General features: G+C 50.4%; 10 protein-coding genes and 1 non-coding gene across 11 annotated transcripts; 5 read left to right on the top strand and 6 right to left on the bottom strand.

The window, feature by feature from the left end:
* Positions 1 to 23: 23 nt before the first annotated feature.
* Positions 24 to 1,503, top strand: ASPSYDRAFT_923860 (uncharacterized protein). Its single transcript, XM_040852671.1, has one exon. It carries the CDS (start codon positions 165 to 167, stop codon positions 1,323 to 1,325), a length of 1,161 nt encoding a protein of 386 aa, XP_040703951.1. The 5' UTR covers positions 24 to 164; the 3' UTR covers positions 1,326 to 1,503.
* Positions 1,504 to 1,681: 178 nt separating this feature from the next.
* Positions 1,682 to 3,215, bottom strand: ASPSYDRAFT_57598 (putative alpha/beta hydrolase; the record flags this gene model as incomplete). Its single annotated transcript, XM_040849393.1, has 2 exons — positions 1,682 to 3,103; positions 3,171 to 3,215. 2 exons carry the CDS (start codon positions 3,213 to 3,215, stop codon positions 1,682 to 1,684), a joined length of 1,467 nt encoding a protein of 488 aa, XP_040703950.1.
* An 813-nt stretch (positions 3,216 to 4,028) lies between these two features.
* Positions 4,029 to 5,432, top strand: ASPSYDRAFT_148783 (Spo7-like protein; the record flags this gene model as incomplete). The annotated part of the gene is made up of 1 exon (XM_040841840.1): positions 4,029 to 5,432. The coding sequence occupies one exon, from the start codon at positions 4,029 to 4,031 to the stop codon at positions 5,430 to 5,432; it is 1,404 nt and encodes a 467-aa protein (XP_040703949.1).
* Positions 5,433 to 5,818: 386 nt separating this feature from the next.
* On the bottom strand, positions 5,819 to 8,899 carry ASPSYDRAFT_149880 (MCM DNA helicase complex subunit MCM3; the record flags this gene model as incomplete). Its single annotated transcript, XM_040841955.1, has 8 exons — positions 5,819 to 5,855; positions 5,926 to 7,976; positions 8,032 to 8,295; positions 8,359 to 8,461; positions 8,514 to 8,560; positions 8,627 to 8,678; positions 8,746 to 8,764; positions 8,827 to 8,899. 8 exons carry the CDS (start codon positions 8,897 to 8,899, stop codon positions 5,819 to 5,821), a joined length of 2,646 nt encoding a protein of 881 aa, XP_040703948.1.
* Positions 8,900 to 9,248: 349 nt separating this feature from the next.
* ASPSYDRAFT_44555 (putative translation regulator (Cya5)) lies at positions 9,249 to 13,527 on the bottom strand. Its single transcript, XM_040846869.1, has one exon. It carries the CDS (start codon positions 13,281 to 13,283, stop codon positions 9,483 to 9,485), a length of 3,801 nt encoding a protein of 1,266 aa, XP_040703947.1. The 5' UTR covers positions 13,284 to 13,527; the 3' UTR covers positions 9,249 to 9,482.
* Positions 13,528 to 13,778: 251 nt separating this feature from the next.
* ASPSYDRAFT_89022 (signal recognition particle subunit SRP68) lies at positions 13,779 to 15,744 on the top strand (the record flags this gene model as incomplete). Its single annotated transcript, XM_040852100.1, has 3 exons — positions 13,779 to 13,969; positions 14,035 to 15,177; positions 15,234 to 15,744. 3 exons carry the CDS (start codon positions 13,779 to 13,781, stop codon positions 15,742 to 15,744), a joined length of 1,845 nt encoding a protein of 614 aa, XP_040703946.1.
* Positions 15,745 to 16,121: 377 nt separating this feature from the next.
* erg5 (C-22 sterol desaturase erg5) lies at positions 16,122 to 18,711 on the bottom strand. The gene is made up of 4 exons (XM_040846868.1): positions 18,149 to 18,711; positions 17,942 to 18,092; positions 16,615 to 17,863; positions 16,122 to 16,538 (listed from the first exon to the last, which is right to left on the bottom strand). The coding sequence occupies exons 1-4, from the start codon at positions 18,306 to 18,308 to the stop codon at positions 16,503 to 16,505; spliced, it is 1,596 nt and encodes a 531-aa protein (XP_040703945.1). The 5' UTR covers positions 18,309 to 18,711; the 3' UTR covers positions 16,122 to 16,502.
* Positions 18,712 to 20,693: 1,982 nt separating this feature from the next.
* On the top strand, positions 20,694 to 21,266 carry ASPSYDRAFT_57592 (uncharacterized protein; the record flags this gene model as incomplete). The annotated part of the gene is made up of 1 exon (XM_040849392.1): positions 20,694 to 21,266. The coding sequence occupies one exon, from the start codon at positions 20,694 to 20,696 to the stop codon at positions 21,264 to 21,266; it is 573 nt and encodes a 190-aa protein (XP_040703944.1).
* Positions 21,267 to 21,819: 553 nt separating this feature from the next.
* On the bottom strand, positions 21,820 to 21,925 carry ASPSYDRAFT_t72. The gene has a single exon. It is a non-coding gene; the product is annotated as a tRNA-Tyr (tRNA).
* A 539-nt stretch (positions 21,926 to 22,464) lies between these two features.
* On the top strand, positions 22,465 to 23,239 carry ASPSYDRAFT_89019 (rhodanese-like domain-containing protein; the record flags this gene model as incomplete). The annotated part of the gene is made up of 2 exons (XM_040852099.1): positions 22,465 to 22,761; positions 22,844 to 23,239. 2 exons carry the CDS (start codon positions 22,465 to 22,467, stop codon positions 23,237 to 23,239), a joined length of 693 nt encoding a protein of 230 aa, XP_040703943.1.
* ASPSYDRAFT_923332 (putative mitochondrial translation initiation factor IF-2) lies at positions 23,237 to 27,159 on the bottom strand. The gene is made up of 4 exons (XM_040852658.1): positions 27,119 to 27,159; positions 26,526 to 27,040; positions 23,957 to 26,454; positions 23,237 to 23,899 (listed from the first exon to the last, which is right to left on the bottom strand). Exons 2-4 carry the CDS (start codon positions 26,982 to 26,984, stop codon positions 23,656 to 23,658), a joined length of 3,201 nt encoding a protein of 1,066 aa, XP_040703942.1. The 5' UTR covers positions 26,985 to 27,040; positions 27,119 to 27,159; the 3' UTR covers positions 23,237 to 23,655.
* Between the last annotated feature and the right edge of the window lie 168 nt (positions 27,160 to 27,327).

The raw sequence follows: 27,327 nt of genomic DNA, 5'->3' as shown, positions 1-27,327 counted from the left end.
GTCGAGATCACCCAACATCAAGCAGCTCTTCATCAGACGAGGCGCCTTTCCAAATGAATTTGTGTTGTTTGCTTCCAGTCATGAAGTTTTGGTTCTATTCTGCTTCTCATACAGAGCTTCTCTGTGCAATCATCCTGTAAAAGTTATACTACAACCCCGCCTACATGTCCACCACCACGACTCTACTTACCCTCCCATTCCTCGCGCTTATCTCAATTCCCCTCGTCATAACTGCAGCTATCACCATCTTTTTCTCCGCCGTAGCACTGTCTTTACAGCTGACTGTCATTTCGATTGAATTATGCTACGCTCTCTTAACAAATCTTTTTACTATCCCTCCTTCATCCAACTGGTCTCTCTTGAGCTTCAGTGTTTCAGGGCCGAACACCCCCGATAGACGGCGTTCATCTGACTATGGTCATGGCATCTTGCACACCCCGCTCCCTTTCCGAAGCCAGGGTCGTCCAAGTCTAGGACTCCGCATGGGAAGCTCCAACCCACTGCTAGATACCCAAAATAACCAAGACAGTCCTCTCTATACTCTCGAAAACAGATATACTCGCAGGCCAAGCACCCATCGAAACCATTCCTACACAAACCCACCAGGCTTGCAAGGCCTCATAAGCGGCGACGAGTACCGAGACTTTGAAGGTCTCGGTGGATGGCGATGTCCACCATCTTACACGAAATCCCCAGGGTACCGCTCCGGCCGCACCACTCCATCCTCGGCCAACAGCGTCAGCGACGAAATGGACGACATCGCATGGGTCTCCATGAACAGTCGCCTGGAACTACCATCGCAGCCTCTCATGCTTCGCCACAGTACCAGTAGCAGCCATAACCTACTTCACGGTGGCACCTCAGCAGAGCCCTACCTTCCCGGAGCAAGGAGGAACAGCCGCGTAGGCATATCCGGGAGCACAGACACGAAGAGGAGCAGCAAAGGACAGCACCATCATCGCCGGTCAGCAACTACATCTGCTGTCTCTGTGGGGACACTATCACCGACTTCGCAGGTTCGCTTCTCCAGGGATCCTCGTCATGGATGGAATGCATTACAGTCCAAAGGTGATGCCCTTCGTTCAAAGTCTCATACATCGCTATCTGAACAATGGGGCCATAATGCGAACCCGATGACGAACTCAGTCAGTAGCGGAGGGGTTGACTACTTTGCCCTGCAGCCGATGAGCTCCGGTAGTAATGGAGCGAAAACGACAAGTAATACGACCCCAAAGGAAGAGCGGAAGCCGGCTAGGGTTACTATCCAGTTGGGGGAGACTGGGGTTGGGGAAGCTCATCAGATTCCTAGTCTATGGGAACGCTAGTCTCGTCTTTTCTGAGTTTCATGATGCGTTGACGTCTTGGCTTTTTGGTGACTGCGGGGATCTAACGAAGATATATATAATGATTCGAAGACCTTGATATGCCTTTTGCACAATAGCCCTGTGGCCAAATGATTTCCCCCCACCCCCGCCTCTTCTGGTGATTTGATGACCAATATAAAACATATAACTATTCTAACGTAAAATTTACATTTCTAGTCATATGTACTTCTAATATCTGTACTATTAAACGACCAAAGTCGCACCAACAGATACAAAAATCGACACCTCGCTGATCTATACACCCGATAACCCCCAATCGAACCAAACGCTAAAAGAAAATATCTATAATAGGCGAATCACGGCCTGGACCGTTCCTTCCGGGCCACATCGTCCATTTCCGAAAGAACAGTATCGTTGAACTGCTCCCAGCCATCCAGGTAAACGTGGTGTCCGGAATTCTTGATCATGACAACCTTAGCAGAACCATTATCTGCTTTGCGCTCCTCCGGCGTCGCACCTTCAAGGACGCGCTGCTTCTCGTCTCTGATTTTGGCCGCTGCTGCCATTCCACCCTTGTAGTCCATCCAGTCATGGTCACCATACATAAAGACGACTGGGAGACCGTTTTCGCGCCTGGCCTTGTTAAGTTCTGTAATGTTTGTTGGAGAAGAGGGCGAAGAAGGAACGGAAGCGGGAATCATCTGCCGGCCAACGCCTTCAATTCGTCGGATGAGTGGGCTTCGCGCGAATGCTCCTGGTGCGAGGATGTAGGCGAGAGCGTACTCGCCGCTACCGCGCATGCTAAAGATCGAATATGAGTAGTCGTGCAGAGCCTTAGCTTCGTCGGCCGGGAGGTGGGAAAAGCGGCGGGATGTCCAACCCGAGACGAGACGCGGCCCGAGAGGCCCGGTCCACCGGATAAGACTAAACGGTGAGATGTTCGCCTCCCATAGGTAGGCAAACCATTTGGGGACTGTGCGACGAGGAGGTCGGTCTGATGATGCATCTGCCGGAGGACCCTTGAGAAGAATGTTATTGTCACCCTTAGGAGCATCGCCAGGTGGCACCGCGGCAGAGGAAGCCGCGATGGCAGCCTGATCCTGTTTCTGGGGCAATTCAGATGCCATCGCATAGGGATCCTCTGGGACTCCTACCGGCGAAGCCAAGATCAGCTTGTTGATGCGTCCTGGGTATTTGAGCGCATAGTTCACTGCTATGTATCCGCCCAGGCTATGTCCCAGTAGTGTGAAGCGCTCAATGTTGCGTTTAACGCGCCATTCTTCCAGCGCATCAACAAACCAGTCTTCGGCTTCTCTGATAGCATCTTCACGTTCCTTGGCTTTAATGCGAAAGGATGGTCGGGTGCTGCGACCCATGCCGAGTAGGTCTAGCGCGTGAAGTTGCCATCCTCCCAGCCGGCTCAAAGGCTCAAAATTCTTATAAAAGAATCCTAGTCCCGCTCCATATCCGTGAAGCATAACCAAGTGCTGGTCTGCCTCCTCTCCCACTCGCTCTACAGAAAATTCGTTGAGAGCGCGGTTTTGGCCACTTAACTGCACCATACTGGAGAGCCATCGTCGCGGTCCGTACGGGTCATCCATAGAATTGGCCACTACCTCGCCTTGTTGGCTCTGATCCGCAGATTGTAGACTTGCGGTTTCGCCGCTTGCGCCATTCGACGTTTTCCCGGTCTGTAAATGGGTGGGCGGCTGGTGCTGGAGGTAGGGGAGATAGGTGAGGACCTTGTGTTCAGCTGTGGCAGCTGGCATAGAAGACCACTATAGAAACGTCAACAATCATGTACCAATCCGACATGTCTTCGCGTCTCTGGGATTATGGACATACCCACTGGCTGAATCCCTCTCGATACCCTAAAGGAAACCACGCCATTGGAGATGGAGTCGCGGCGGTTCCGCGAGCGGCGTGAGGAACGTTGTCGGCTGCGGAATTCTGTTGGTTGCGGTCTTGAAACTCGCCGCGTGAAGAGTTTAAGGATTCGGATGCCATTGACGACGTCTGACGGCGAGACAAAGCGGTATTCAGTGAGGCGGAGGCCCTGGGTCGGGGTGCATGGAAAAGTCGCAAATAAGGTTGGACGGGTGGCACCTTGTCGCGCAAAGATCAGAGTAACAGAAGAGAAGGACTCTCCGTCTGTTACTCTCGCTCATAAGAAATAACGTGGCCAGTAGGCAACAGGAGGCGATGATGACGGAGAAAAGTGTCGAGAGCGCCAAAGACCGGTTATCCCCGACCCAATGGAAAGTCTCAACGTCAGTCGAACGAAAAGTGAGCGAAACTCGGGGAGGTGCGGCAACAAGGATTGAATGACCGTGTGAAGACTCAAGAGTGCGTAGTTTGCGGCGTTGATGTAGATCGAAGAGGCAGACTTTAGTAGGAGTTGAAGTGGTGGAGATTGCCACATGAAGTTGTTGCCCGCCAAAGAGCGACCATCCCCGTCGTCCCAACTGTTATTCCACCTCAACACCAGCACTGCACTACGTATCTTCAACCCGCAAGACCGTCGCCAACACATAACATCGCCCCCCACGCGATGAGATAGCTCAAAGCCGTGCGGCGGCCATGCTTTTTCGACAATCCTACTCAACTTGCTCTTCTCTCACACAACTCCTCGTCGCATCGCTGTCTTCCGAGGCCCGGCCAACCTGCCCATAGCCCACTTCCACTTTCAAACCCTCCTTCATCATGGCAACGCCGAGTTTGGACCAGCTCGTGAAAGGCTCTCCAGCCCCTAGTAATCGTTTACGTTCTTTATCAGCTCCGTCTGCAGAACCATTGACGCCCAGCCAAGAGTCCTACCCCTCGGGCTCGCCTGATCCAAATACCCCCTCGCCGCCGTCCACCACCGATCCTCTCTCGACTCTACCCTCCTCTCCCCCCCAGATATATTTGAATCTTCTCATCCTCGAAAGCTCACTAAGAGCCCAGTATCTGGCGCTGCGGGAACGCCGGCGACAGAACACGTTTTTCCTGCTCTTGCTTGCAGCATGGATTACATACTTTGGTTATGCACTGTTCCTGCGTCCACGTGAAGACGGACGCGGAGTTGGAGGATCGGTATACTGGGTTGTCGAGATGTGGGAACGCGTTGCGCTACTTGGAGGTGTGGTAACAGCACTCCTTGTTTGGGGCACTGGTCAATGGGAGCGTGGCATCCGATGGCCCCGACGCTGGCTCGCCATTGCCAATCGCGGCTTACGAACCATGAACACCAAGATCGTGGTGATTCGGGGCCCCTGGTGGCAGGAAATGCTCTCGTATCTCTCTTTCCTGTTTCCGTTCTCCACTCCCTTCTCCCCCTCTGCAGTAGGGGATTTCCACTACCTCGACCGACCGTTATCCGAAAAACGTGGTGGTCGCACTTCACACCAGTATTACCACAATATTGACCCGGAGTCCGGACTTGTGGAGGAAGACCTCAGTCCAGGCGGTGATCATATTCGCCTGCTTTTGCTGCCGAAATTGTTTTCTCCTGAATTTCGAGGTAATTGGGACGACTATCGCACTGACTTTTGGGACAAGGAAAACGAACGACGGGCCCAACTTCGCGAGAAATTGCGCCAGAAGGAGCGCCAACTCGCTCGTCACGATGGGTCATGGTTCTGGTGGATAGGACTTGGCTGGAAGGCGTCGCGACGTCGCCGACTTGCTGCGGCCACTCTACACAGAACTATTGAAGGTGATAAGGGTCACCGCCACAACCATCATGTCCACCCAAGCATTTCCAAGTTAGCGCACGACTCAAAGTCACCCCTTCGACGCTCATCGCGCTCCGGTTCACATTCTCGTACGCCGTCGCGCAGCAGTACCCCCGTCGACACAGACGAGCGGCCACCGTCCCGATCATCCGCAACAGGCCGTCCCCGCCGAAGCAGCCTTACACCATCTACTCCAGGCTCAGGACCTGAACAGGGCCAACGTAGGAAGAGGAATGGGTCGAAGACACTGAATCGTGGCATGTCTCCTTTAACTCAAGCGCAGATTCGGGAGGGTGTACGCACCGCGTCATTCTCATCAGATGACTCCGCATCTATAATGGGATTGTCACCAGACAAAGACAAAAGGAAAGAAGACGGTGTAGAAAGCTGATCCGATTTTCCAACCCTGCTTGATTTTCGGTCTTTTCTGCTTCTGTATTCAGCAGTATATTATACCCAACATAATTAATTTCAGTCCATGGTGACAAGTTATCGAAGTTTCTCGCGATCTCAGCTTCAATCTTTACGGATTTGTTTGATGAGCTGCATACTAAATTACTACGTAGTAGGATTTTATCAAACTTCTACAAAAATACGCATGAAGGACACCCAAGACAAGATAATGCCGTGGCTTTGTATGTATATCTTCGCTCTTGTAGGTAACCGTCCAGAACGCCCGTGATATGAACTATTATAAAAATCTAATGAAAAAATCCCCTTTCAATTCAAGTTCCAAAATAGATATGCGGCTTTCGTTAAGTAGCATATTGTAATCATCTAAATCCGATACACGGTTTCATCGTCTTCAAGGTACCTAGAGGGGAAAGAAAAGGATTAGTCAAAAAACGTTGGACTTGCGATTGAAATTGCAGGGGCGGTCTCACATCAATTCGTTTCTCTCGTTCATAGCCGTCAAAGCCTGGATTGCCTCTGGCCGTTGGAAGACTTGTGATTCCCCTAGAGAGCGTGACGTGCGCACTGCTGTGTTGACGGCGCCAATGAGCTCCTCAACGTCAGCTGTGTCTCCCGACGTGAATAGTTTGGTTCCCATCAAGGGACCGAGTGCTTGACGAAAGACTGTTAAACGCGCAGGCTGAATGGTCTGAGATGCCGCAGAGGCGCTAGACGCATTCTGTGATTGTGAGGTGTCGGTTTGGGATTCGACAAGCTGAGAGGCTGGACGGGACGATGCAACGGACATACGAGACTGGCTCGATTGTATCCGCTGTCCCCGGGGACTTGAATTGTACAGGCCGTCGCCGTCGACGGACACATCATCACCTTCGGCACCCATTTCGACGTCGTCATTTTCCTCAGCGCGAGCTTGTGCTGCGCGTGCTCGCAAATTCCTTCTGGTAGAGCGAGGGGTTGCGGATGATGTGTTTGTAAGTGTACGGCCATCATCATCGTCATCCGAGTCAGAATCACTCGTTTCAGAATCCTCATCGAAGGTGGCGACCTTTCTTCTCTTGCGGCGTCCATCTTCGACAATTTCTTTAAACATAGCAAATCGCAGGATAGACTCTGCTACCCTGGCATCTTTCTCCTCAACCCGGCTAGACAGACGTGATTTCGCATGCGCGGTTGACAGGCGGATCAGAGTTTCTAGAGTACGGGCAGTAATTGGCGATGTTCGTCGCTGGTTTGCCGACAGCTCGTCGTTTCTCAGCGCGGAATAGGTTTCAACGATGTGATCAGCAGCACCTTTCGTTAGGACTGGCTTGACTCTTGACTTCGCGTATTGAATGTATTTCTTGATAAACGGGATGCTCAGGATTTCGACGTCCTTCTTCCGACCTCGGTTTGCCATGGCGATTCCAACATGCAGCATGGAGTTGAACTTCTCGTAGACTTCGGTGGGCTGGTTTGTGTCCTCAGCGTCGTCGATACCAACACCTAGAGTCTGATTGAGCTGCTCTCGCACGGGAGCGCCTTCTTCAGTACCCGGCTGGCGATAGCGGTGCATGCGCAAGACGTGCTCTGAAACCATTCTGTCTCTAGCATCTTCAATGTCATCTGTCACGACGAACAACAAATCGAAACGAGACAAAAGAGAATCGGGCAGAGCAATGTTCTTGTGGGGGTCTTTGTGGGGGTCATATTGGCCATAAATAGGGTTCGCAGCAGCCAGAACACTGCAGCGAGCATTCAAGCTGGTGTGAATACCTGCTTTGGCAATGGTGACCGTTTGTTGCTCCATGACTTCGTGAATAGCGACACGATCGACGTCACTCATTTTATCGAACTCGTCAATGCAAACCACGCCCCTATCACCCAGCACCATGGCACCGGCCTCGAGCCTTCGCTCTCCCGTCTCCTTGTCTGAGGTGACGGCAGCAGTGAGACCAACACCAGAAGAACCGCGACCAGTCGTAGCTATCGCTAGAGGGGCAGTATTTAGAACAAACCGGAGCATTTGAGATTTTGCCGTTGAAGGGTCTCCAACCATGAGAATGTTGATGTCTCCACGCAAATGTGTGCCGTTATCAAGATTCTTTTCCATACCACCCAAGAGCATGAGCAAGATAGCCTTTTTGATATAATCGTGACCATAGATGCTAGGGGCGAGGGAGTTGGATAGCAATTCGAAAACGTGCTTCTTCTTGGAGATTTTGTTGATATTCCGAATATCAGTGTCCGTGATAGTTGCCTGCGCAATTCCTCCACCGGATTTTGAAGATAGTTGAATGATGTTATTTGCCATGACGAGCGTACGGAAGGTAGAAGACCCAGAACTCGCGTTTCGGTTTCCTAAAGAACGGTAGATTCCCACCAGCTGAATTCTGTCTCCGGGCTTCGCTCGATCAACCAAATCGTCGTCCACGACGACATCGACGCTTCGAGGAAGCTGGCCAGCTGGGGCACGTTCGGGCATCTCTTGGATGGATATAGTTTGATGGTCCATATATGTAGAATATCCGTATTCAGTAATAAGCTATTCCATAAAAAACGTTAGCGGCGTACAATCCGCATCTCTCGATAACACATACCGGATTCTTCTCATCATCCTCTTGTGGATAAACGTTCATATTTGTTATGCCGCTGGCTGTCATAGTCTGATCCCTGTATCTCCTCGCAACAAATCTATCTTTGCTCTCATTGTAATGGACACTTTGGATAATTTTCGGCCGGACCAAGGAACATTTCGTGACAATGCCTTCCAGGGAAACCATCCGATTCAGGTGTGAGGATCCGAGTGTTCTTGGGTTGCATGAGAATTCTCCGAAAGCTCCGATGTAAGCACAGTAATAGTTCTGTTGTATGTTAGAGGGCTTATGAGAGATTCGAGAAGGAGAGGGGGGGTTGGAAAAGCATACCACATCGTCTGCAGATTCACTCGGTGGGCGGCCTAGCGTCTTAATAATACCCTTGAGGGCTCTGTCGAATGCTTCCGACCAGTCAAATGGAGATGTAAGAAGACTACGATCCTAGTTAGCAGTATGGAATATATTATATAGACATTTCAGCTTACCCTTCTGCCATTTCACGATTATGGGCTCGAATTTCATCGATGCTGACCTACATTCGAAATGGTTAGGCCCTATTCAATTTCTGCCATTGCCAATAAAGCGAGATAATACGTACAATCAACCGCCGTAATTTCCGGTTCAGCATCAGCACAATATCTGCCCGGTAGCTATTCAATTCGGTCAGGTTCTCGGTTTGAGCGTTTCAAGAAGGGGCCCAGGTAGATGACGACTGACCTACGCTCTCGAGTATCAGCTATGAAAGAAACGTCGTTAGTAAAACACAATACGATCCGAAAAGACAGTTCCGGTGCTTACTTGGGTCAAGAAATTCAGTGGCCGCTCGCACTCTATCTTGAGCGGCCTCATCACGGAGTTGCGCTCCGTCCATGACGAAGGGTTATTCCACCGACAGTAGGATAAAAACGAGGAAAAATTGGCGAGTAATGGGACCAATAAGTCGGAGAGTACGGGAGCTCTTCGGTCAATTGGTGTGACAAATTGATCGAATTTGCAGTGATGGGTCTTGATGCTCTCTGGTGACTGAAGAATCATGGAAGGGTGGGATGGAGATTCTTTACCAACACGTCGTCCCAAATAGGCATAATTGCAACGCGCCTGGACACGGCGGCCAGGCGACGCGTTGATTTAATGACTAATCATAGGGTCGGAGCTGCATTCCCGCTCCGAGAATCATACCAACACCGAAGAAGATAAATACAAAGCTCAGCAGTATAAGACGCTCAATGACAGATTGCAAATGATGAGTCTCGGTTATTAAAAGAATATACATAATGGTGAATATAGCGTTATATCATATATTACAGTATGGTACAGTATAATACATAAAAATCATTTTGCACAAGAATAATGTGGGTGGGCCTACCACCTAGTAATGCTGCTCATTCCGGCAGTCTGCTCAAGATACTTCGCTTGGTCGCTTGGTATCTCCTCATAAGGGAGGCATAACTCTGTTACCGCTCGGCTTCTGCGGCATTGGTGTCGTCTTCTTGTTCCGCAGATATGAGATCTTCGTCTTCCAGCAGTTCTTCGTCCACAGAATCATCGTCCATCAATTCATCGTCGTTTCCTAGTAGCCTGCGCCTTGTCGACAGTAGCGTATCAGCTTCAAGATCGAATTTATCCTCGTGAGTTAACGTTGACCAATGTGATGAATAAGGGTCCGCAGAACTGTGAGGGTCTGCACTCCTGGTATCTAAACTCGACGGCGATACAACTACCCTGGCGTCTTCAGAGCGGGACGGGTTATCAATGCTGGTGTCAATAGCTTGAGAAGGTAATCCATCTGATATTTTGGATACTGGTTCTTCGCGAGACTCTGCACTCTGTGGCATCCTGCGGCGTCCACCAACTCCCAGAATCCCGCCCGTCCACACGAACTGCTCCTTTTCTGGACGTACTGGATCAGGTTGCAACGGGTAACGTCTTAGCAAAACACCCTGGAACTTGTCCCGCATACGCGGCATTTCGGCTATGGCGGCAATTGTTTTGGGGGCAGTTTTGTAGAGAGAAATAAGTTGGGCATTCCCGTCTTCGATGCTTCTCCCACGGACCCGAAGTAGAGCAGCGGCAAGGTGCACAAGCGTAGGGTAGGTTGGCTGCATGAAATCTGGATTCATTTCGCTCCAGTATTTCTTACCCCTCGGACCCAACATGCTGCCTTGTTTTCGCATGCCGCGTTTCTCAATTATATCGAATGCAGATGACACATCGGAGTGTTTAATACCCTGTGACCTCCGGAAGTATTTCCATCCTGGGAATGCTGGCATGAACTTTTCCTCGAAAACTGCGAAGGCTCTAAGCGTATACGACGGCTTATCGGAGGACGCAAACAGCTGCACGTATGTAGACCAATTAAAAGTTGTCAGAGCGAACCCAGCACTCTCAACTTCTGTCAACAGTCGATCTATCTTGGCCAGTCTATTTCGGTGTGCAAGCGATTGCATGCACACGGACAAGATCCGAGAAAGTGAGAAACGGAACGTGGGAAGTATTCGAAGTCTTTCAGAGGCGAAAGAGGTTGTTTGCGGCTCCGATTCCATGAGTAAGCCATCATTGTCTCTCCTTCCAAAGCCTTGTGCGGTGTAATGTGGTGGTTTGGGGGAGTCTGACAGAAATAAATGTTTCCACCCGCTCTCATTTATAGGCTTGCCTATCTCTTGAGCACGGCGAAAGTAAATCTCCCAACACTCATCCACTTGGTTGTGTTGCTCTGCCTTTAGATATGCGCGCGCTAAAGGCGTAAGAAGGTTGAGTGGTGCAGCTTCGAGGGCATTTTCGAACGACAATCCTTGAAGCTTCGCATACGCGTCAAATAGTTGCTTAACCTTGTCTAGTGCACCATGCTTCGCATACTCTTTCATGAGAGACTCGTAATAACTCGCGGGAAAAGCCAAAGCCTGGGCAGTTCGAGAATTTTTCGCACCCGGTTTTGGTTGCTTTATCGCTAGTTTTGCAGGATCGAAATCATTGATAATTTCAGCAAGGAATTCCTCCGCATGCCCCAAACGAGCATTGGCGTTATCCACCTCGCCCCCTTTCTCGTGGATAAGGCCCAGATCCCGACGCACTTCGGTTCTCAGATAAAGAAGACGAGAGCTTAAACCAGCTTTACCAAACCGGGATTCAATCTCACGAAATATGATGTGCACCATATCACGATTGCGTTCTCTCATGTAGCCGTACAGGACAAGGGCATAATGAAATTCTGTAGCGTGCATTCGACCGCTTCGGTGAAGCACCCTAAGGATGCGACGCGCAGAGTCAGTTTGTCTTAGAAGGACCAAGCTGAGAATGAATGTCGAATAAGTCATTTCGTCGGGCTGTATTTTCGCGGTCTCCATTGTTGAACGAACTCTAGAAATCGATTTCAGGTCCATCTGAAATGCGTAATTCCATAGTAAAACATTCCACATCCTCACCCGTGAGCCTTCCACGTCGATTTCAAGGCAGGTCTTCGCAAAGCTTTCTGCCGCTTTGAAATCCTTGATCCTGCAATAAGCTTCCACGATTGTGTCGAGCATAGGAGTTGTTAGCTTAACATGTTGCTGTTTGGCTGTATCGAGTAGCTTAAGGACCACGTCAATTTCACCCCGACGAGCGCATAAACCCATTAAGATACCAAATGTGTGAGAATCAAACCTCACCCCTTGTTCAGACATCATCTTGAAGTGCGAAAAACACCCTGCGAGATCGCCAGCATTCGCAAAAGCCGTGAGCAGGATATTCCAACAATGTGTATTGGGTGTGAGGCCATGAGCTTTAGATAACTTATCAAACTCAGTCAAAGTGTCGGTTACATTGCCCATTTTGGCGTGAGCGTAAAGGATAGGTGTAAGCAATTTCCAAGACTGCGGCTGCCCGTACTGGACGACATATTCCTTGAACACTCGCGCAACACCGGACGGATCAGGAACCCGAGAGAACGCAATTAGAGCGAGTCTGAATGCTTCCACGGGGGGTTTGGAATAAAAATGGGAGTATTCGGAGAGAAAATACTCGACACCGGTGGTAATTTCCAACCGGGCGAGTTTTCCGAGTAAATCACGAAGCAGCGAAGAATGGAGCTCTGAGGCCTCCATAAGCTCGCGGAATTCACGATAAATGACAATGGATCTGATGATTTTCGACCTGGTTTTCGAGCTCTGGAGGGTGTGGATGCAGTGAAGCAACGCGCTGGCCTCCAGGACCCCTGCGGACCGGAAGTTCTGAAGGAGATGGAGAAGGTCCTCTGTTGACATATTCCCCACGATTACCTCGGTTTTGAAAGCCCTATGGAGAAAGAAATCGAGGAATTTGGGCTGCATCTCGTCAGAGCTGGCTGTTATGCTTGCCTCGGTCTGTAGCTGCACGGATAAATCAAGCAGATAAGCTGGCACCAAGGGCTGATTCAGGAGCGGGAGCATGGTCTCCCACAGCGTGGCGCTATCCGAGCATGACCGAAATGTTTCATATAAAGTTTGAGCAAGAGCCCATTTAGCCCTCTCTACATAGTAGACTAGAGCGAAAGCCCAACATAACACTCCGTGGCCATGAGCTTCTGCTTCCTGGCAGATTCCCATCAGCTCTCCTGATTCCTCAGCAGCGAGACAGGATTTTGTTATATTCAGGTAATCTCCCGCGGAGCGTGACGTCTCAGCAATCACATGGAACAAATGTTTTGCTCTCCTATGATTTGTCTTGTTTTCTGATTTGCTAAACTGCGCAAGTAAAGCTTGGTTTAAATCAGATGGCTGGCCAGCAAGCGTATAGAGCTGCCACGCCCTGTCGGCTTCATTGAGTATCCCTTTTCCCAACAGTTCCACGAGGGTATGTCTTGACCACTCTCTATCCGGTTGATGATTTCCATTGTCGCGAGCGCCCACCAGCTCTTCCAGACCGACTGCTCGATGAAACCCAGTTCTGGAGGTAAATGTTCTGCAGGCAGGGGTGCCAGTCCGTCTCTTCCTTCGCGCAGGTAGAATTCCTGAATAGCGAAGCAAGCAAGTAATCACAAATTCTTGCGTCTGACTGGGATACAAAAATCCGAGTGTTGGGGCTTGTGAATCGCTCGGAATTTGGCCGGTGTTTGTGCTCGAGTCTCGCAATTGCAGCGTCCGCCGAGGACCAAATTGCCTTTTGGAATAACCGGAGTTGCTGCTGGCGTATTTTCCAAGCTTGGTACAGAAGGCTTTTCGATTTCGGAGAGCTCCATTCTGGTCTCGGAGGAGACGCCGCCCTGCGTTCTCAACACATCCCGCGGTCCGTTCCAGCATCCCCCCTCGAAAGCGTAGGCTTTGGCCTAGAATTTCACCGTAGTTCCGTTAAACGAGATAGCATATCGGTTTCTGTTCGGTTCTCGGGGAGGAAAGCTGCAAGACAATGAACACCCCAGAGTTGCGGAGACTGCGATGCCAACCGAGGTGATGCCTACCTGCAATATCGTTGAACTTAATTTCAATGTTCGGCAGGCTCGCAGTTACTATAAGAAAACAATAGCGAGAGAGAGAGAGAAAAAATAAGTAGTGGTGGCAGCTTCAATCAGCAGTGTTGACAGCAGGCGAAATTTTGGCGGCTCAACGGCGCAGAAAGCAAAAGGCCGAACAGCAGGTTCGGGATTAAGTTTGACCGCGCACCTTATGATCGGGCGGGCCACAACTCACGAGCCACTCCTCCACTCTGCTGGGGTTGATGTGGCCGGCAATGAACAATAATTGCTGATTTAGCCCCTCGTTCCGACCCAGGCCCATTGACAGCAAATTCCTGCGACCATGGACATCACCGATTATATCTTCGCTCGGAGAGAGGAGGTCCTCGTGGCTGGAGACTACAATGGCTATCGGGCACACACAACCCGCAAATTGCACAATATTCGCAAGAAACTTGGGCAAACTACTCCTAAGGGCCGGAAATATACCTCTAAGCCTCCTATCAGTGCTGATTATGTTGGTCAAAATGTCGCGTATGTTTCCAATCGAGAACTTCTTTCGTTCTTCATCACAAGGGCTAATGAACAATTGCTTGCAGCAACGTCCATCTCCTCCTTCTTAGTGCAGAACGGGCATGGGCTCAAGCGATGCACATGAAATCAACACATTCGGCAGATCCATCAGCGAAAGGAATATCCGGCTCTGCGCGGCGTCATATCATCTCACGACTAAACAAAGCGGCTGGATACGCCAACCAACTGGCCGGCCTACTGGAAAATAAGAGCAGCTCCGGCGCTACGGACACAGATGTTCTAGAAGCACGGGCGTACTTGAGCTCACTCATCGGGGCATCATGTCTGGAGAAACGTAGCTGGGAACAATGCGTTCGAAATTACTCCGTTTCGCGGGTCATCTATACTGCGCTAGGCCAATCCGCAAGGAAGGATGCGTTTCGTGATCTTTTGTCCGGCAATATCGACCCAAGCTTACGATATGCAGCATATCAAATGAAGCTTCCACGGTCGAAGCCTATACCGTCATTGGCCATTGAATACTTCCCCAACGACGCTGACATCAGATCCGAGGTTGAGAAGGCCGACCCCAATTGCCTGAAAGAAGACGCGGCTGGGACACGACGAACTGCAGACGGGGATGTCCAGAAGCTACCTGAGAGTATTACATGGAGGTCACACACTGTCGCAATAGAAGACGCTGCGATTTCTCAAGCGCTCGCAGCGGCATCAGCTGAGGAGTCTCGTCTTGCTGCTTGGCTCAATGCCCCCGAGGGAAGCTCCGCCTCCGCAAAGGACAAAGCCGCAGCATACGATAACGTGATCATCGCCAGCCAGGACGCGGTTGATGCCACAAAGACGGCTATTGATGACCTTGCGGGGGAGGGTGTGGATCCCAGTGACAAGAGGATGCAAAGCTTGCAAATAACGCGGACAGCCGTGAACTATGCCCTGGTGGGCTGGAGAATCGGACGTAACCGGGTTTTGTGTGGTGAGAACGACGGTATCATCTTTGAGCCGAGTCGGATGCAATTGGCAAAGAATAAAAAGGCGGCGTCTGAATATGACGAATCCAGCGGCAAGAAATTGACGTGGTTGCGTGAGAGGGTGGTTTTGCATGACTCCACCTTGCAGAGTATTGAGTTCATTCTTGATCTACCGGGAATTGCCGCAGACACAGGCTTTGTTCGGGAGCTTGAAGCGAAGCGCAACTACTTCCGTGCTTTAAGGTAGGGCTCACCCCATGCCTTTTGGTGATTCGCTTACACTAACATGACTTGATTAGGTGCCTAACCATTGGCCGCTCTCATGCGCTTCTTGGGAAGTCTCAGAACGCCCTAGCATTGTTCTCACAAGCCCTATCCCTCGCGTCAGAAACCGTTGCATCATCCCAGTCCAAGGCCGAGATTGACGAAACACCAAGATCAGACGTCTCGCTCAGCCAAGCCCAGGCACTTGAGCACGAACTCCAAGCCCTCGTCACCAAATACCAAGGCCTGGTCACCCTCGAGAGTATATCCGCCCAGGAGCAGTCCTCTAAGTCAACCAACCAGTGTCCGCTCGTTGAGCGTCTCCACGAGTACTCAGGCGATCGCCTCGACTTGGATAATCTTGTCCCTTACCCACCTGAGGTACGCCCAATCCCTGTCAAGCCGCTCTTTCTTGATGTCGCGTGGAACTACATCGACTATCCCCGTGAGGGCAAGGCCGCTGTCTCAGCAGGTGCGACCCCGGCAGAACCAGCAGCTGAAGAAAGGACGACTGGCCGGCGCGGCTGGTTTGGCTTTGGTCGTTGAGGTATTCTATCACATTAGCTCAGCCACCTCTTTCTTGTATCTACCATGAATGCACAAATGAGATACCGATGATGCAGCAGTATATCTTTATGTAGTGTAACACGCTTACCTCGAGGATATTTAATTTTCTACATGACATACATTCACTAGATCTTGAAATGATTGTTCAATCGGACCCGGGATTTAATTTAACCCCAAGTATTTTTTTTTAGTTTTACTAGTTAAAACGAACGGCTTTCTTCCATAACAAAATAATCTCATAATTAATATTAATATAAGTAGCATAATCTAGGTCATTCGAAGGCGAAAGGCGTGACCAAGAGATCACGCAATGCAAACAACTCCACGTGGCTCATTCCCATATTACATGGTTTTATCCCAAGCCAGTCTTAACTCCCCTTCCACTCTCCGCGCGGCAGAGTCGAAAGGCGAGGCCGTTTCGAAACGTGCCGCGGGGACAGGCGGAGAACCGGCGTTATTCCAGAATTATCCACACAAAACAGAATCAAACAACAAAAATGGTACACCTGTCGGAGAGTGGCGTTTTGGATCTGTGAAAATAGATACAGAGGGAGAAGAGGAAAAGAAGAAAACCCTTCGGTTGTTCTATCTCCAGGACAGAGACCCCGGGGTTGAGGGCCCACAAAGCGAGTGCTTTTGAGGTCCTGAGTCGCATGTTTGAGTTTCACCACGTGAATTGCGCCACCAAGACATAGTATATTGACTGAAACTCCGGTTTACCGCTTTTAAATATAAAATCACGCGCGAGGGCGGAACGTAAGAAGGCAGTCATCCTGTTGCAATGTTAGTCTCGGAACCAAGGGGTGCGTATAAAATTGAATGACATTGGACAAAATTGAGCGGACATACCTGAGGGAAGATGGTAGCAAAGACCTTGATATCCTCAGACTGGGGAGTCGGGGTGTGAATCCAGTCCATCTCCATACTGGCTTTCGCAATCATCGCCATCAAGTTAGAGACGGCGTATTGTTGACCGAGACAGTAGTGAGGTCCAGTGCCGAAGATAAGCCAGTTCTTAGGGTGCTTTTCGGCAATACCAGTGACCCAGCGATCAGGGTCGAATGAGTCCGCATTGGGGTAAGCCTCCTCATCACGAGTAGCAGGGTAGACAGATGGGATGATCATAGAGCCCTTGGCCACAGTAATCTTATCGGTGATAGGGAAGTCTCTCTTGGCGACGTAAGGAACCATGATGACAGGGGGGCGGTAGCGGAGGGTCTCCTTGACGACAGCGCGAGTGTAAGTCATGTTGTCGAGCAACTCCATAGTCAAAGGTGCCTTCACGTCTCCATTGCGAAGACGCAGGTTTTCCTCGCGGACCTTGTCAAGAATCTCGGGACGATCAGCCATGAGTTGGAACAACCAGGTGCAAGCAGAGCTGGTCGCATCCTGGGAGGCGAACAAGAAGGTGAATACGGTTTGGGAGACTTCATAGTCGGTGAAATCGCGAAGAACCTGAGGAGGCTTCTCGGACGAGTCGACCTCGATGCCCTGAGCAATCTTCTCGCGGTATTTAGCCGAGTCGAGCTGGGCCTTAATCCATGCATCCATGATACAGCTGATATCACCACCAGCAGACATGCGAGCCCTACTCTTGGCAGCGCACTTTGCGAATTCCTCAAGAACCATATCCGCAGCCTTCTTTCCGTACCAGGTCTTTGTGAACGGAATAATGATAGGGAAGTTGACGAGTTCCAGGGCAGCGGTGATGTTGTAGTAGTCATCGGAAATCTTCATAATGGCCTCGTCGCTGATGTAGTGGCCGACAAATGTACGGCAAGAAACGGCGCACATGAGTTCACGGAATTCAGGCATCCACGGGGTCGGCTCGTGGTTTCTTTCTTTGGATTTTTGGAGGAAGCGCGCGTAGTAGTCATTGTAGACCTCCTCCATGCGAGGAAGATAGCAAGACAGAGCGTGGCGAGTGAAAAGGTTGTTCAGGCCCTTTCGGAAATCAACGTGCTCCTTGCCATCCAAAAACACCCAGTTGGTCTTACCAAGCAACTTGTGCGCGGCATCCACGACACAGGGCTTGACGTATGCGGGCGAGTTGAAGATCTTGCGGGACATATCACGGGTGGAAGCGATGACAACAAATCTAGCAAATTAAAATTAGTATCCAGGACCAAAAAAAGAATGTAAAAACAAGTTTGTGTTATGCGAATGCAGGACATACTTGTGGAAAACCGACACGCAGCTCAGCTCGCCGCTGTCCCACTTCGCCTTGTATTCGTGAAATTTCGGGTTGACGGACTGCAGGAAGGGTCCCATGAACGGGAGTTTCCATGCTGGGCCAACAATGGCACCTTTGAGATAGATGTATCGGACTGCAAGACAGGCAATTAGTGGCTGGAAGTAACTCGGTGTTCCCGGCGAAACTTACACTGGTCGTAGACTACGGCCAAGGCGAACAGAGTCGCCAGAGTCTTCCACAACGTCAATCCACTGAGAAAATCCGCGACCAGGCCGGCGGGCTGGAAAAGTGCAGGATAGACAGTGGCATCTGCCACAGGGGAGGCAAAGCTCCCATTGATCTCAGCCATCTCAAGCGATTGAACGGTCTCCAGAAGCGAATGTGGGAGAGAGGTCGAGGGCAGAGAATCCTGAAGGTCGAAGATGTGACTCGATCCGGAAAGGGGGAGTTTTAACGGATAAGGAGGAAATTAATTGTAGAGACGATCGGATGGAAGCGCGCGGTCTGTCGGTCCACTTCAGCGAGCCGCTCGAACCAACTTGGAAGCACGCGAGATGCGGGAAAGGCAAGCAACAAATCACAGGAAGCGCAGCGGGGACGCGGGCAACAGCTCGAGTCCTGTGAAAAGAGTTGAATTAATCATGCGAGCTGGCAGATAAATGCCTTGACCAGAGCACCGAAGAGAAGACAGGGGCAACAAGGCCAGGCATTTGAGCGGGGATGGCGGGATCAGTATTACCGCTACCGAGTAGCTTCGGTCCCTCAATTCCCCTTTCATGGAGCTTATTCTTATGCGACTTCACTTTTGTTGATGTATTTTTGTATAATGCGCGGTATGTTTATTACACTATAAATTTCTATCATAATTTTCACCAATAGGAATAGCATTCAGTCAGAAATGAACCAATGGCCTGTGTTCGGTAACAGACAGCTTCTCCGCCCTTTTGTATTGTATCGTAACAAAGTCGAGCTTAGTGGCCAGCCGGGAACGAGATTGCCGAATCACCTTACAGAGTCCACTTCTGGAGCCTCAGGCATACAGGGGCGTCAGGCAATCAGGCCATCCATAGAAACTTCTCAGAACAACCTTAACATGACTTAGTCCAAGGTCTCCAGTGACTTTGATCGCAGCTCTTTGTAGGATAATGCGCTTTTCTCTTTATCTCGGTAAGACCTAAGTCAAATTGGGACACGCTCATAAGGTCGGCACATCGTTGGCACAGACCAGTGTACCTACACGACTTTATAAACTCCGAAGCCTGTCCGCCACGTTCAGGGACAATATAAGTATTTGGGGTATCGCGGTTTGACATGGGGAGCTGTGCCTTCTACTCCGGAATGGTATGGGCCGGGACCAGGCCACTATGGGCGTCTCCAGGCCTCTTCGTATGTTGAAAATGAGTCAACGACACATTCGAATGGCGCCTTGCATATTCTCCACCTACCGGTTTGCCTGCTATTTTGCCGACCGAGTGTAGAGTCGAGAGGTTTTGATCCTTGGGTTTTCCAAGAAGCTGCAAAAGCAATGCTATTTCTGAGAAGCGTGGCTTTCATGGTTCCAACATGACATGCGCATGCGCCAGAAGGGTCGTGGATAAAGAGCGCCATCCACACCCGAGGGTCAAATGTGGCATGATCGGAGGGTGCCGACCCTAAGTAGTGCTAATTCTGATGTCGGGGAAGTGGTATGGATACCAAATCATCCCTCGATGTTGTACGACACTGCAGGTCTCGGAGTCAAGCTCTGCAGTCGGTGGCTCCGAAACAACATGACAACATGACAAGGCTACGGCGCATCAGATCTTTACTCGGCTTCCCAGGAGCCCCATTCTATCTGAATCAATTGGTGGTGCCACTAACATCGGTTCATAACGAGACATCTCATGAAGGACTTGATATGTCCGAGGGTACGCATGTCGTATCTTTGTATCGCAACTATAAATGCCATCGCGTGGCTCGATGCGCCTGAAGAGGGTTATGACTTGTTAAACTGTAAATTAATGGGCAAAATTCGGGCGCCCGAAATACGTCGGCTTATTCGTGGCATAGTTGAGGGAGATCCAAATCAAGTAGAATGAGCCTTAGCCCGACACATGAACCCTCTGCAAAACGTCAGTCAGCCAGCCTTGGCTGAAGTACTGCACATTCTCAGCCCTACAGATATTTATAGACACAGTGTCTCGCCCGGGGTAGACCCCAGTCGTTGTCGTCGCTCCCAAGCATATGGCCCATTTGCTCACAGGCACCAAAGTGGGACCAGGTATCAACTGGGCAAGCGAAGCATCCCATATCTCACAAAGCACCGGTCAACGCCACTGTGATGCGGTGACTCTTATGAGCTCGGTTTTTCGAGAAGCTGAAGAAACATCTCCAATCATCCTCGGCAGTTGAACTCTTCCACTGACGATCGCCACGACCCAGGTCTTTCATTGGATCCCGATTCGTATTGGGTAAAACATGCGTTGAGATCGTGATCCCCCCGGGGCCAACCAGATTCCATCCGATGCATGTCTCCAGTCGGCATTTCGCCCTGCTTCCTGGGGGCGTTGTGGGGGATTACAATGATACGAAGGCGTCCAAATACGAGGAATCCATTAAGTTCCACATGTTTGGTAAAGTGAGTATAAATACATCGCCTTTCTCGGGGGTTCTGAATATTCTACTCAAACAGATACCTTTGTCCCTTTCTCTCAATCTCAGTCTCCTTTGCAAAACTGACTCTCAACCCTCCAAAATGTATACCTTCAAGATTATCTCCGGCTTTGCGATTCTCACGACTGCCTCCCAAGCAGCCCAGGTCAACAGACCTGCCATCAAAGACTCAACCGTCATGCGTTCGACGGTGAGCTGCACCGACTGCCCTGATAACGACTGCTACCAGTGCACGTACGGCTCTGGGGATAAGCTGCGGGCAAACACTGGCGGTCTTGCCTGGATCCGCAGTATTGTCGGGTTCAAGATTCCTGAAGAGGTGGATTCTTCCACTATTACTCAGTGCACTGTGCAGTTTCCAGCCTTCACCAGACTCCCAGAGTATGGATTCAATCTGACTGTTTCTCCCGCTGTCTCCTCCGACTGGGATGAGGCCACAGTGAATGGCAATAATGCGCCTCCCTCGACGGACGCTATCAACATTTTCCCTGTGCCGGCGTTGACAAACCCGCCTCTGCTGGATATTACGGACGCCTGTAAGGCTGCCGGTGATGACGGGCAATTCTCAATATATATTGGGGCAGAATTCGGTTCCTTTGAGATTTGGTCGAAAGATTCCGGGAACCCCGCTGTTTTGCACATCTCTCATGACTAGGATAATGTAGTTTTGGACAATGTTGTTTGTATTTACCCTGGTGTTACTCGTGATTTTCGGGCAGGCGTGTTTGAAGTATACAATAGTGGTAGTTTGATGCAGGATATCGCCAGTACATTCGCTATCCGTGTGGTTCGCACTTGGTTCTGTACGGAGTAAAGCAGCCAGCCGACCCTACCAGGCCTGTGGGGTGCATCGTGAGTTATGATTGTAATATTGTCTCCAATTGCAGCTTATTTTTATGGCCACTCCATGGCTGTGGCCCCAAGTACTTAGTACAGGCCTTCTGGTTTGGCGAGTCTAGCTGCTTCAACCAGTCTGCCGCGGCGCCGATATCAGAACTAGATTGTCTTCCAAGTTGTCGGTTATACAGCCCGGGCCGGTGACTTTCCAAAAGAGTGTTCATTTTTCAATCGGAACCATAGGAAATATCCTTTGGCCCTACGTGTCAAAGAACGGCAGAGCAATAAATAATATTGCACCTGCTGTCGGACAGAAGGGGGGAAAGACAAATACTTCGACTAATGATAAAAATTTCAAAAAAAAAAATGACTCCCCCGAGCCGGAATCGAGCCGGCGACCTTTCGGTTACAAAGGTGGTAACTGGGTTACCACGTGATATTACAGCCGAACGCCATATCCAACTAGACCATCGGGGGTGATCAGTTGCGATACGTTTAAAGTTTAACCATCATATACCCAATATATACTATTATACATCGTCCTTAGATTTTGGATGTTTTTGCTGGAGCATCTGAAGAAAACTAATAAAATTGACTCATTCTTTATTATAAACATGGCTTCTATCAGAGTTTATATGCCAGATGCTCGGAATTCTATACCTTAAATATTATTTGAAGTTGTTGCTGACTCTATGGATTCAATACAACAATAACCACAACCTCGATATATATTTGACTGTTCGTAGCAGGTTAGGCCGAGTATGATTGAATTTGCAAACGCATCTGCGGTCGACCTTGGTCCAATGCAAGCCAATAAACCCAACTACCACAAGGATTTCAAGCGTCAGATACCAGTGAGTTCATCAGCCAAGGCCGTTGTAGTTCATCGCAGAGTACGTATTGTGAAGCTGGGCGGTGGACTTCGGCCGTGACATCACCCGAGGAAACCGAGAATTCGCGACTACTCCAGCTCTCCATCGTTTTGCAACATCCCCATTGCGATCAAAAGTTTAAAAATGACCTCCCTAATTTCCGTCAGACACCGACCAGGTGACGTTGCGTCCCTTGCCTCGCGCGCCATCAAGTATGCTCTCCCCAGTGAGCGTACCGCAGCCCGAAACCTCCGCACCGGCCGACAACTCTCAACATTATGCCTCGCACGCCGCAGCCAGTCCCAAGCCAGCCAATACTCCCGGCGCTGGCGGGTGCAGACTGGTCCAACACAGTGTTTCCCGCGAGTACCACTATCAGCCGTTCGCTGGAACAGCGAGCAGAGCGGTAGCCCTACATTCCGACAATGGGGCTTTGAAGACGTATCCCTCCACCTATACCAACCCCTCAAACAAGCGTAGAGAAGAATAGAACGCATTGTCTAACACTGAACTATCCGAACAGATAAATGCGCGTCTCCCTTCAGAAACGCCAGACACACCACCTTCTTCGCCCCAAAAGAACCTCATCCTAGTTGACGTCCGCGAACCGGCCGAACTTACCAGTACCGGTGTCATCCCATCCGCAGTTGCCGTACCGCTAGCTTCCCAGCCGGATGCCCTCTTCTTGACGCCGGATGAATTTGAGACCAGGTTTGGGTATCCCAAGCCCGGCGCGGGCTCGGATGCAGATGGGAGTGATATAGTATTCTACTGCAAGGCGGGAGTGAGGGCCAGGGCCGCGGCGCAGTTGGCCGTCCAAGCTGGGTATGACCCGCAGAGGATTGGGGTATATGACGGGAGCTGGCTGGACTGGGCAAAGAATGGAGGAAGGGCTGAGGAATGGGAAGGGTATGAGTAAGTAGTTGGCTGAGTTTCATCTGGGTCGATTATCTTATCCTCAGCCGCATAAAATGAACATCGAATGGTGTGAATACTACATATGTACCGTGTACAATTGATACTAAAGACATTATCCAACCATTCTTTTCTGTGTTAACTTCAGCCATATAAAAGCTAGGTATCAACTACACCCTATTTTTGAGTTCTAAGTCATGTACATTCCTAAAAATCCATGCCATAGCCGCTAGTCCATCGATATTCCACTCCTCGATCTTGTCATATGTTAAAGATGTTATCGTATCACATCATAAATCATTGGACGGTTCCCATTCAGATCGTTTGTATGCCACCTTGGTTCTGTCAAGGCGGCCAAGAGCAGATGGAACGGAGCCCATTGGGGAATAGGGGCTCCGTAACCACATCAGTCCAGATCGCTTAAGGAATGTCGAAAGCGGGCTTGAGCTTCTTGATAAGGGCCCATTCTTCCATGGATACATCAGCGCGGTAGAACTCCTTCAGCGTGTCGATACTTGCACGAGAGATGTGAGAGTACAGCGTGTCGGACTCCTCTAATTGACGACCGTACATGGGTTGGTTGGAGCCTTCAATCTTGACCGCAACGGAGGGCTGTCCTCTCTTAACAACCTGGACTGGCTTGTGATCGCGTTCAATACCCACACTAGATAGGAATGTTAGCGTTGACTATAAGATGTGAGAGGTCTCATAGAAAACTTACACTCTTCCGAGCTCGACAATTTCCTTAGCACCAGTTGCTCCATTTGTCTTGATGGCAGATAGAGGTGTGTGCAACCGCAGGCTGCCCTCAGCAACATCGACACCGATGACGATAGGATCCTTCTTGTTGAAGACGGCCACAGTCTTCAGAACACACGGAAAGACGGCAAGGAGTTTCGCCTCTTCCTTCTTGCGCTCTGTGAGCTCTGCCATGTGCTTGGTGAAGTCATCAAACAGGTGGTAGATGATGTCTGCAGTAAAGATCTTGACACCAACGTCGTCTGCGTAGGCTTGCGCTTCCTTGTCAACCTTAACATCGAAACATAACATGACCGCGAATTCCTTGGCCTTCTCCAACATTGTACCGCACATAATCACATCGCGCTTATACACGGGACCGATGGAGATATTCGCAACTGGGATCTTGGAAACACGGAGGAACTCAAGCAGCGCCTCGAGGGAGCCGAGGGTGGAAGCTTGAACACTGACACCGCGCATATCCTTGGAGACCTTGCTGAGCAGGTTCTCGAGATCAGACATAACTTCCTCTTCGATGTCCTCCTCGTCATCGTCGGGTCCGACGACCATGAGGCGGGAACCAGCGATGGCGTGTTCCAGGTCATTGGCTGCGATCTTAACACCAAGAGCTGCCTTGACCTCCTTGTTGTGGACATATTGAGACTTCAATCGGAGCTCCTTTAGAGGAGCAGGGGTGAGCAACGCTCGAATATTGGTTGATATAGGGCCGTTAAGACCGCACAACACAACCCGATCACCCTCCCGCAGGATACCATTCGAGAGGACAACGTCGATTGTTGTACCGAGACCTTCGATGACCTTCACCTCAAGAACAGTGCACTCAACCTCGGACAAGTACATCAGAGAGTTGGTCATACGCTCCTGGGTCAAGCTTGTCAAAAGCTTCAACATGTCGGGAACACCCTCACCCGTGTGGGCGGACGTTGGTACGAGAGACACATTCCGGGACATCGACTTGTTCTCGTAGAAGAGCTCGGAGTTGAAACCTTGCTCGGCGAAGAGGAGCTTGGTTCGCTCGAGACGCGTGCGGAACTCGTTCTGAACGCCCTTGCTCTGCATTGCCAAACTCTCCTGGAAGCCGTTGTTGTCAATCTTCTTCCAGCCATACAGACGATCGATCTTGTTTAAGGCAACGATAAATGGAGTACGACGGTCACGGAGGAGTCTCATAGACTCTAGAGTTTGCGGTTCGAGACCGTGCATGATATCGACGACGAGAATGGCAATGTTACAAAGAGACGAACCTCTAGATCGCAGGTTGGAGAAAGACTCGTGACCGGGGGTATCGATAACGAGCAGACCTGGGATTTTGAAGTCGAACTTGCCATCTTTGTTGACAACAGCAGTCTTCTGACGCAGAGACTCGACAGGGAAGTATGTAGCACCAATTTGCTGGGTAATACCACCAGCCTCACCTTCTTGGACGTTTGTCTGTCGAACCTTATCCAGAAGCTTTGTCTTACCAGTGTCGACGTGACCCAGGATACAACAAATGGGAGAACGCAAGTTATCTTTTGACCGGGCTGCCAAAGCCTCTTCGTGTTGCTTCTTTCTCCGCTCAGCAGCTTCTGCCTTCCTCTGGGCAATTGCCTTTTGAGTCGCGGACTGTTCTTCGTCTTCAGAGTCTGATTCTTCGTCGGAGTCTTCTTCTGATTCCTCATCGGACTCTCCCTGAGCAGGCTTAGCTGCAGGTCGCTCTGGTAACTTCTTTTCTTGGCCGTTGGCAGCAGCGGGTTTCTTTTCTGTCTCTTCCTCGTCACTGGGTGCATCCCAGCTATCCTTTACATCCTCGGCGTCAGCTGCCTTTTCCCAGTCGTCATCTTCGCTCTCCTCGCCAGCAGCAGCTTCAGCTTCGGCCTTAGCTTTAGCTTTTCTCTCCTCCTCTTCTTTTCTTCGTCGTTCGTCTTCGGCTTCACGCTGAGCCTTAGCCCGAGCCGCGGCAGCCTCGAGATCCTCCTCATTTTTCTTAGGGCCCTTCTTCTTCTTGTTTTCATAAACAGGCCTCTTCTTCTCAGCGCCACCTTCCTCCAAACCAGCAACAGTACCAACACCTGCAGCAAGCATTTGCTTCATACGCAGCTCATTTCGTTCCTTGGCTTCCTTCTGAGCCTTCGTAAGAAGTTTTCCTTCCTTCTTCAGCTGTTCTTTCCTTTCCCTCTCCTTCTCCTTCTTTCGCTGGCGAGCCTCTTCCTTCTTCTTGGCCTCTTCCTCAGTTAAAAGTCGTTGCGCCTCTTCAGCAGCCTTTTCCTCTGCTATGCGACGTTCTTCCTCCTCGCGCTGCTGCCTAAGAGCTTCCTGTTGTTTTTGGATTGCAAGCAAATGAGCAGGGACCTTCTTCTTCTTACCACCAGCAGGCTCAGGCGCAGGGGCGGCGGGTGTGGCGGCGGGCTCTTCCTTCTTCGGTTCAGGCTTCGTTTGCTGGGCCTGTTTAGGTTCAACGGTCTTCTTCTTTGCAGCCGCCTAAGGGGTGAGAGTGGTCAGCTACAGAACACCAAACAGACTGGCAAGTAGAATGCTAGAGAAGAGCCTACCTGTTCTCTCTTTCGCTGCTTTTCTCTCTCTTTCTTTTCTCTTTCCTTCTCCTTCTTTGTCTTCACGCGGGGCCCGGAGTCATCGTCAGGCTCGGTTGTCGGTGTTTCGACAGCCTTGATAGGCTTGCTTTTCTTTCCAGCAAAAACATCATCCTCATCGAATGTGCCCTCTTCGGGTTGTTTGCTGGAAAAGTCTGCATCCCCGTTTGCTCCTTCCGAAGCATCCTCGCCCTCGACGAAGTCGTTTGCAGGCTTTCCCTTTTTGGCCTTCTTGGTTTTGTTCTTCCTCAGAGCAGCGAGCAGGCCGCCACTGCCCGCAGCCTCCCCATCATCGCCATCCTCAGCGGGAGGAGCGTCGTCCTGAGTTGGGCTGTCACCACCCGCAGCAGGAATGCTCTCTCCTAGTTCTGCTTCCCAGTCTTCCTCCTGCTTTCTGTTTCCCTTCTTCTTCGGGGCCATATTGGGTGGTTATCCTTCGTTTAATAAGGCGGTCTTCGAGTAGTCTGAAAGAACCCCTGAAAATAACGGATAGATATTAGTAAAAGATCTCTTGGCGAGTAGAATTTTAAGTGGCCTACTGTGGGGGTACGAACAATAATATCAAGTACTTCGGCCAGCGACTTGCAACGGTCGGGCGAAGTTGTGGCAAAAACTAGCCGTGGAGAAAAAGTCCAGTAGCTCTCAACAACGAAGTTGAGATCAGATGGACGGAGGGTAAGTGAAAATTACTGTTAATTCTGCCCCGTGGATGACTTGGGCTCCTGTAGTAATGGAGGGTAGGGAGGTGGGAGGAGGAGGGTAA

Source organism: Aspergillus sydowii (assembly GCF_001890705.1).
Source record: "Aspergillus sydowii CBS 593.65 unplaced genomic scaffold ASPSYscaffold_4, whole genome shotgun sequence".
Taxonomy (NCBI): domain Eukaryota; kingdom Fungi; phylum Ascomycota; class Eurotiomycetes; order Eurotiales; family Aspergillaceae; genus Aspergillus; species Aspergillus sydowii.
This window is presented reverse-complemented; position numbering and strand designations above follow the sequence as displayed.

Bases quoted from the DNA above. Each gene is read 5' to 3' on its own strand.
- ASPSYDRAFT_923860 (XM_040852671.1), top strand. From the start codon at position 165: ATGTCCACCACCACGACTCTACTTACCCTCCCATTCCTCGCGCTTATC.
- ASPSYDRAFT_44555 (XM_040846869.1), bottom strand. From the start codon at position 13,283: ATGCTGGAACGGACCGCGGGATGTGTTGAGAACGCAGGGCGGCGTCTC.
- erg5 (XM_040846868.1), bottom strand. From the start codon at position 18,308: ATGGCTGAGATCAATGGGAGCTTTGCCTCCCCTGTGGCAGATGCCACT. The intron at 18,093-18,148 runs GTAAGTTTCGCC...CCTGTCTTGCAG, and splicing joins GGCCGTAGTCTACGACCAGT to TCCGATACATCTATCTCAAA. The intron at 17,864-17,941 runs GTATGTCCTGCA...TTAATTTGCTAG, and splicing joins TGCGTGTCGGTTTTCCACAA to ATTTGTTGTCATCGCTTCCA.
- ASPSYDRAFT_923332 (XM_040852658.1), bottom strand. From the start codon at position 26,984: ATGGCCCCGAAGAAGAAGGGAAACAGAAAGCAGGAGGAAGACTGGGAA. The intron at 26,455-26,525 runs GTAGGCTCTTCT...CTCACCCCTTAG, and splicing joins AGCAGCGAAAGAGAGAACAG to GCGGCTGCAAAGAAGAAGAC. The intron at 23,900-23,956 runs GTAAGTTTTCTA...ATTCCTATCTAG, and splicing joins ATTGTCGAGCTCGGAAGAGT to TGTGGGTATTGAACGCGATC.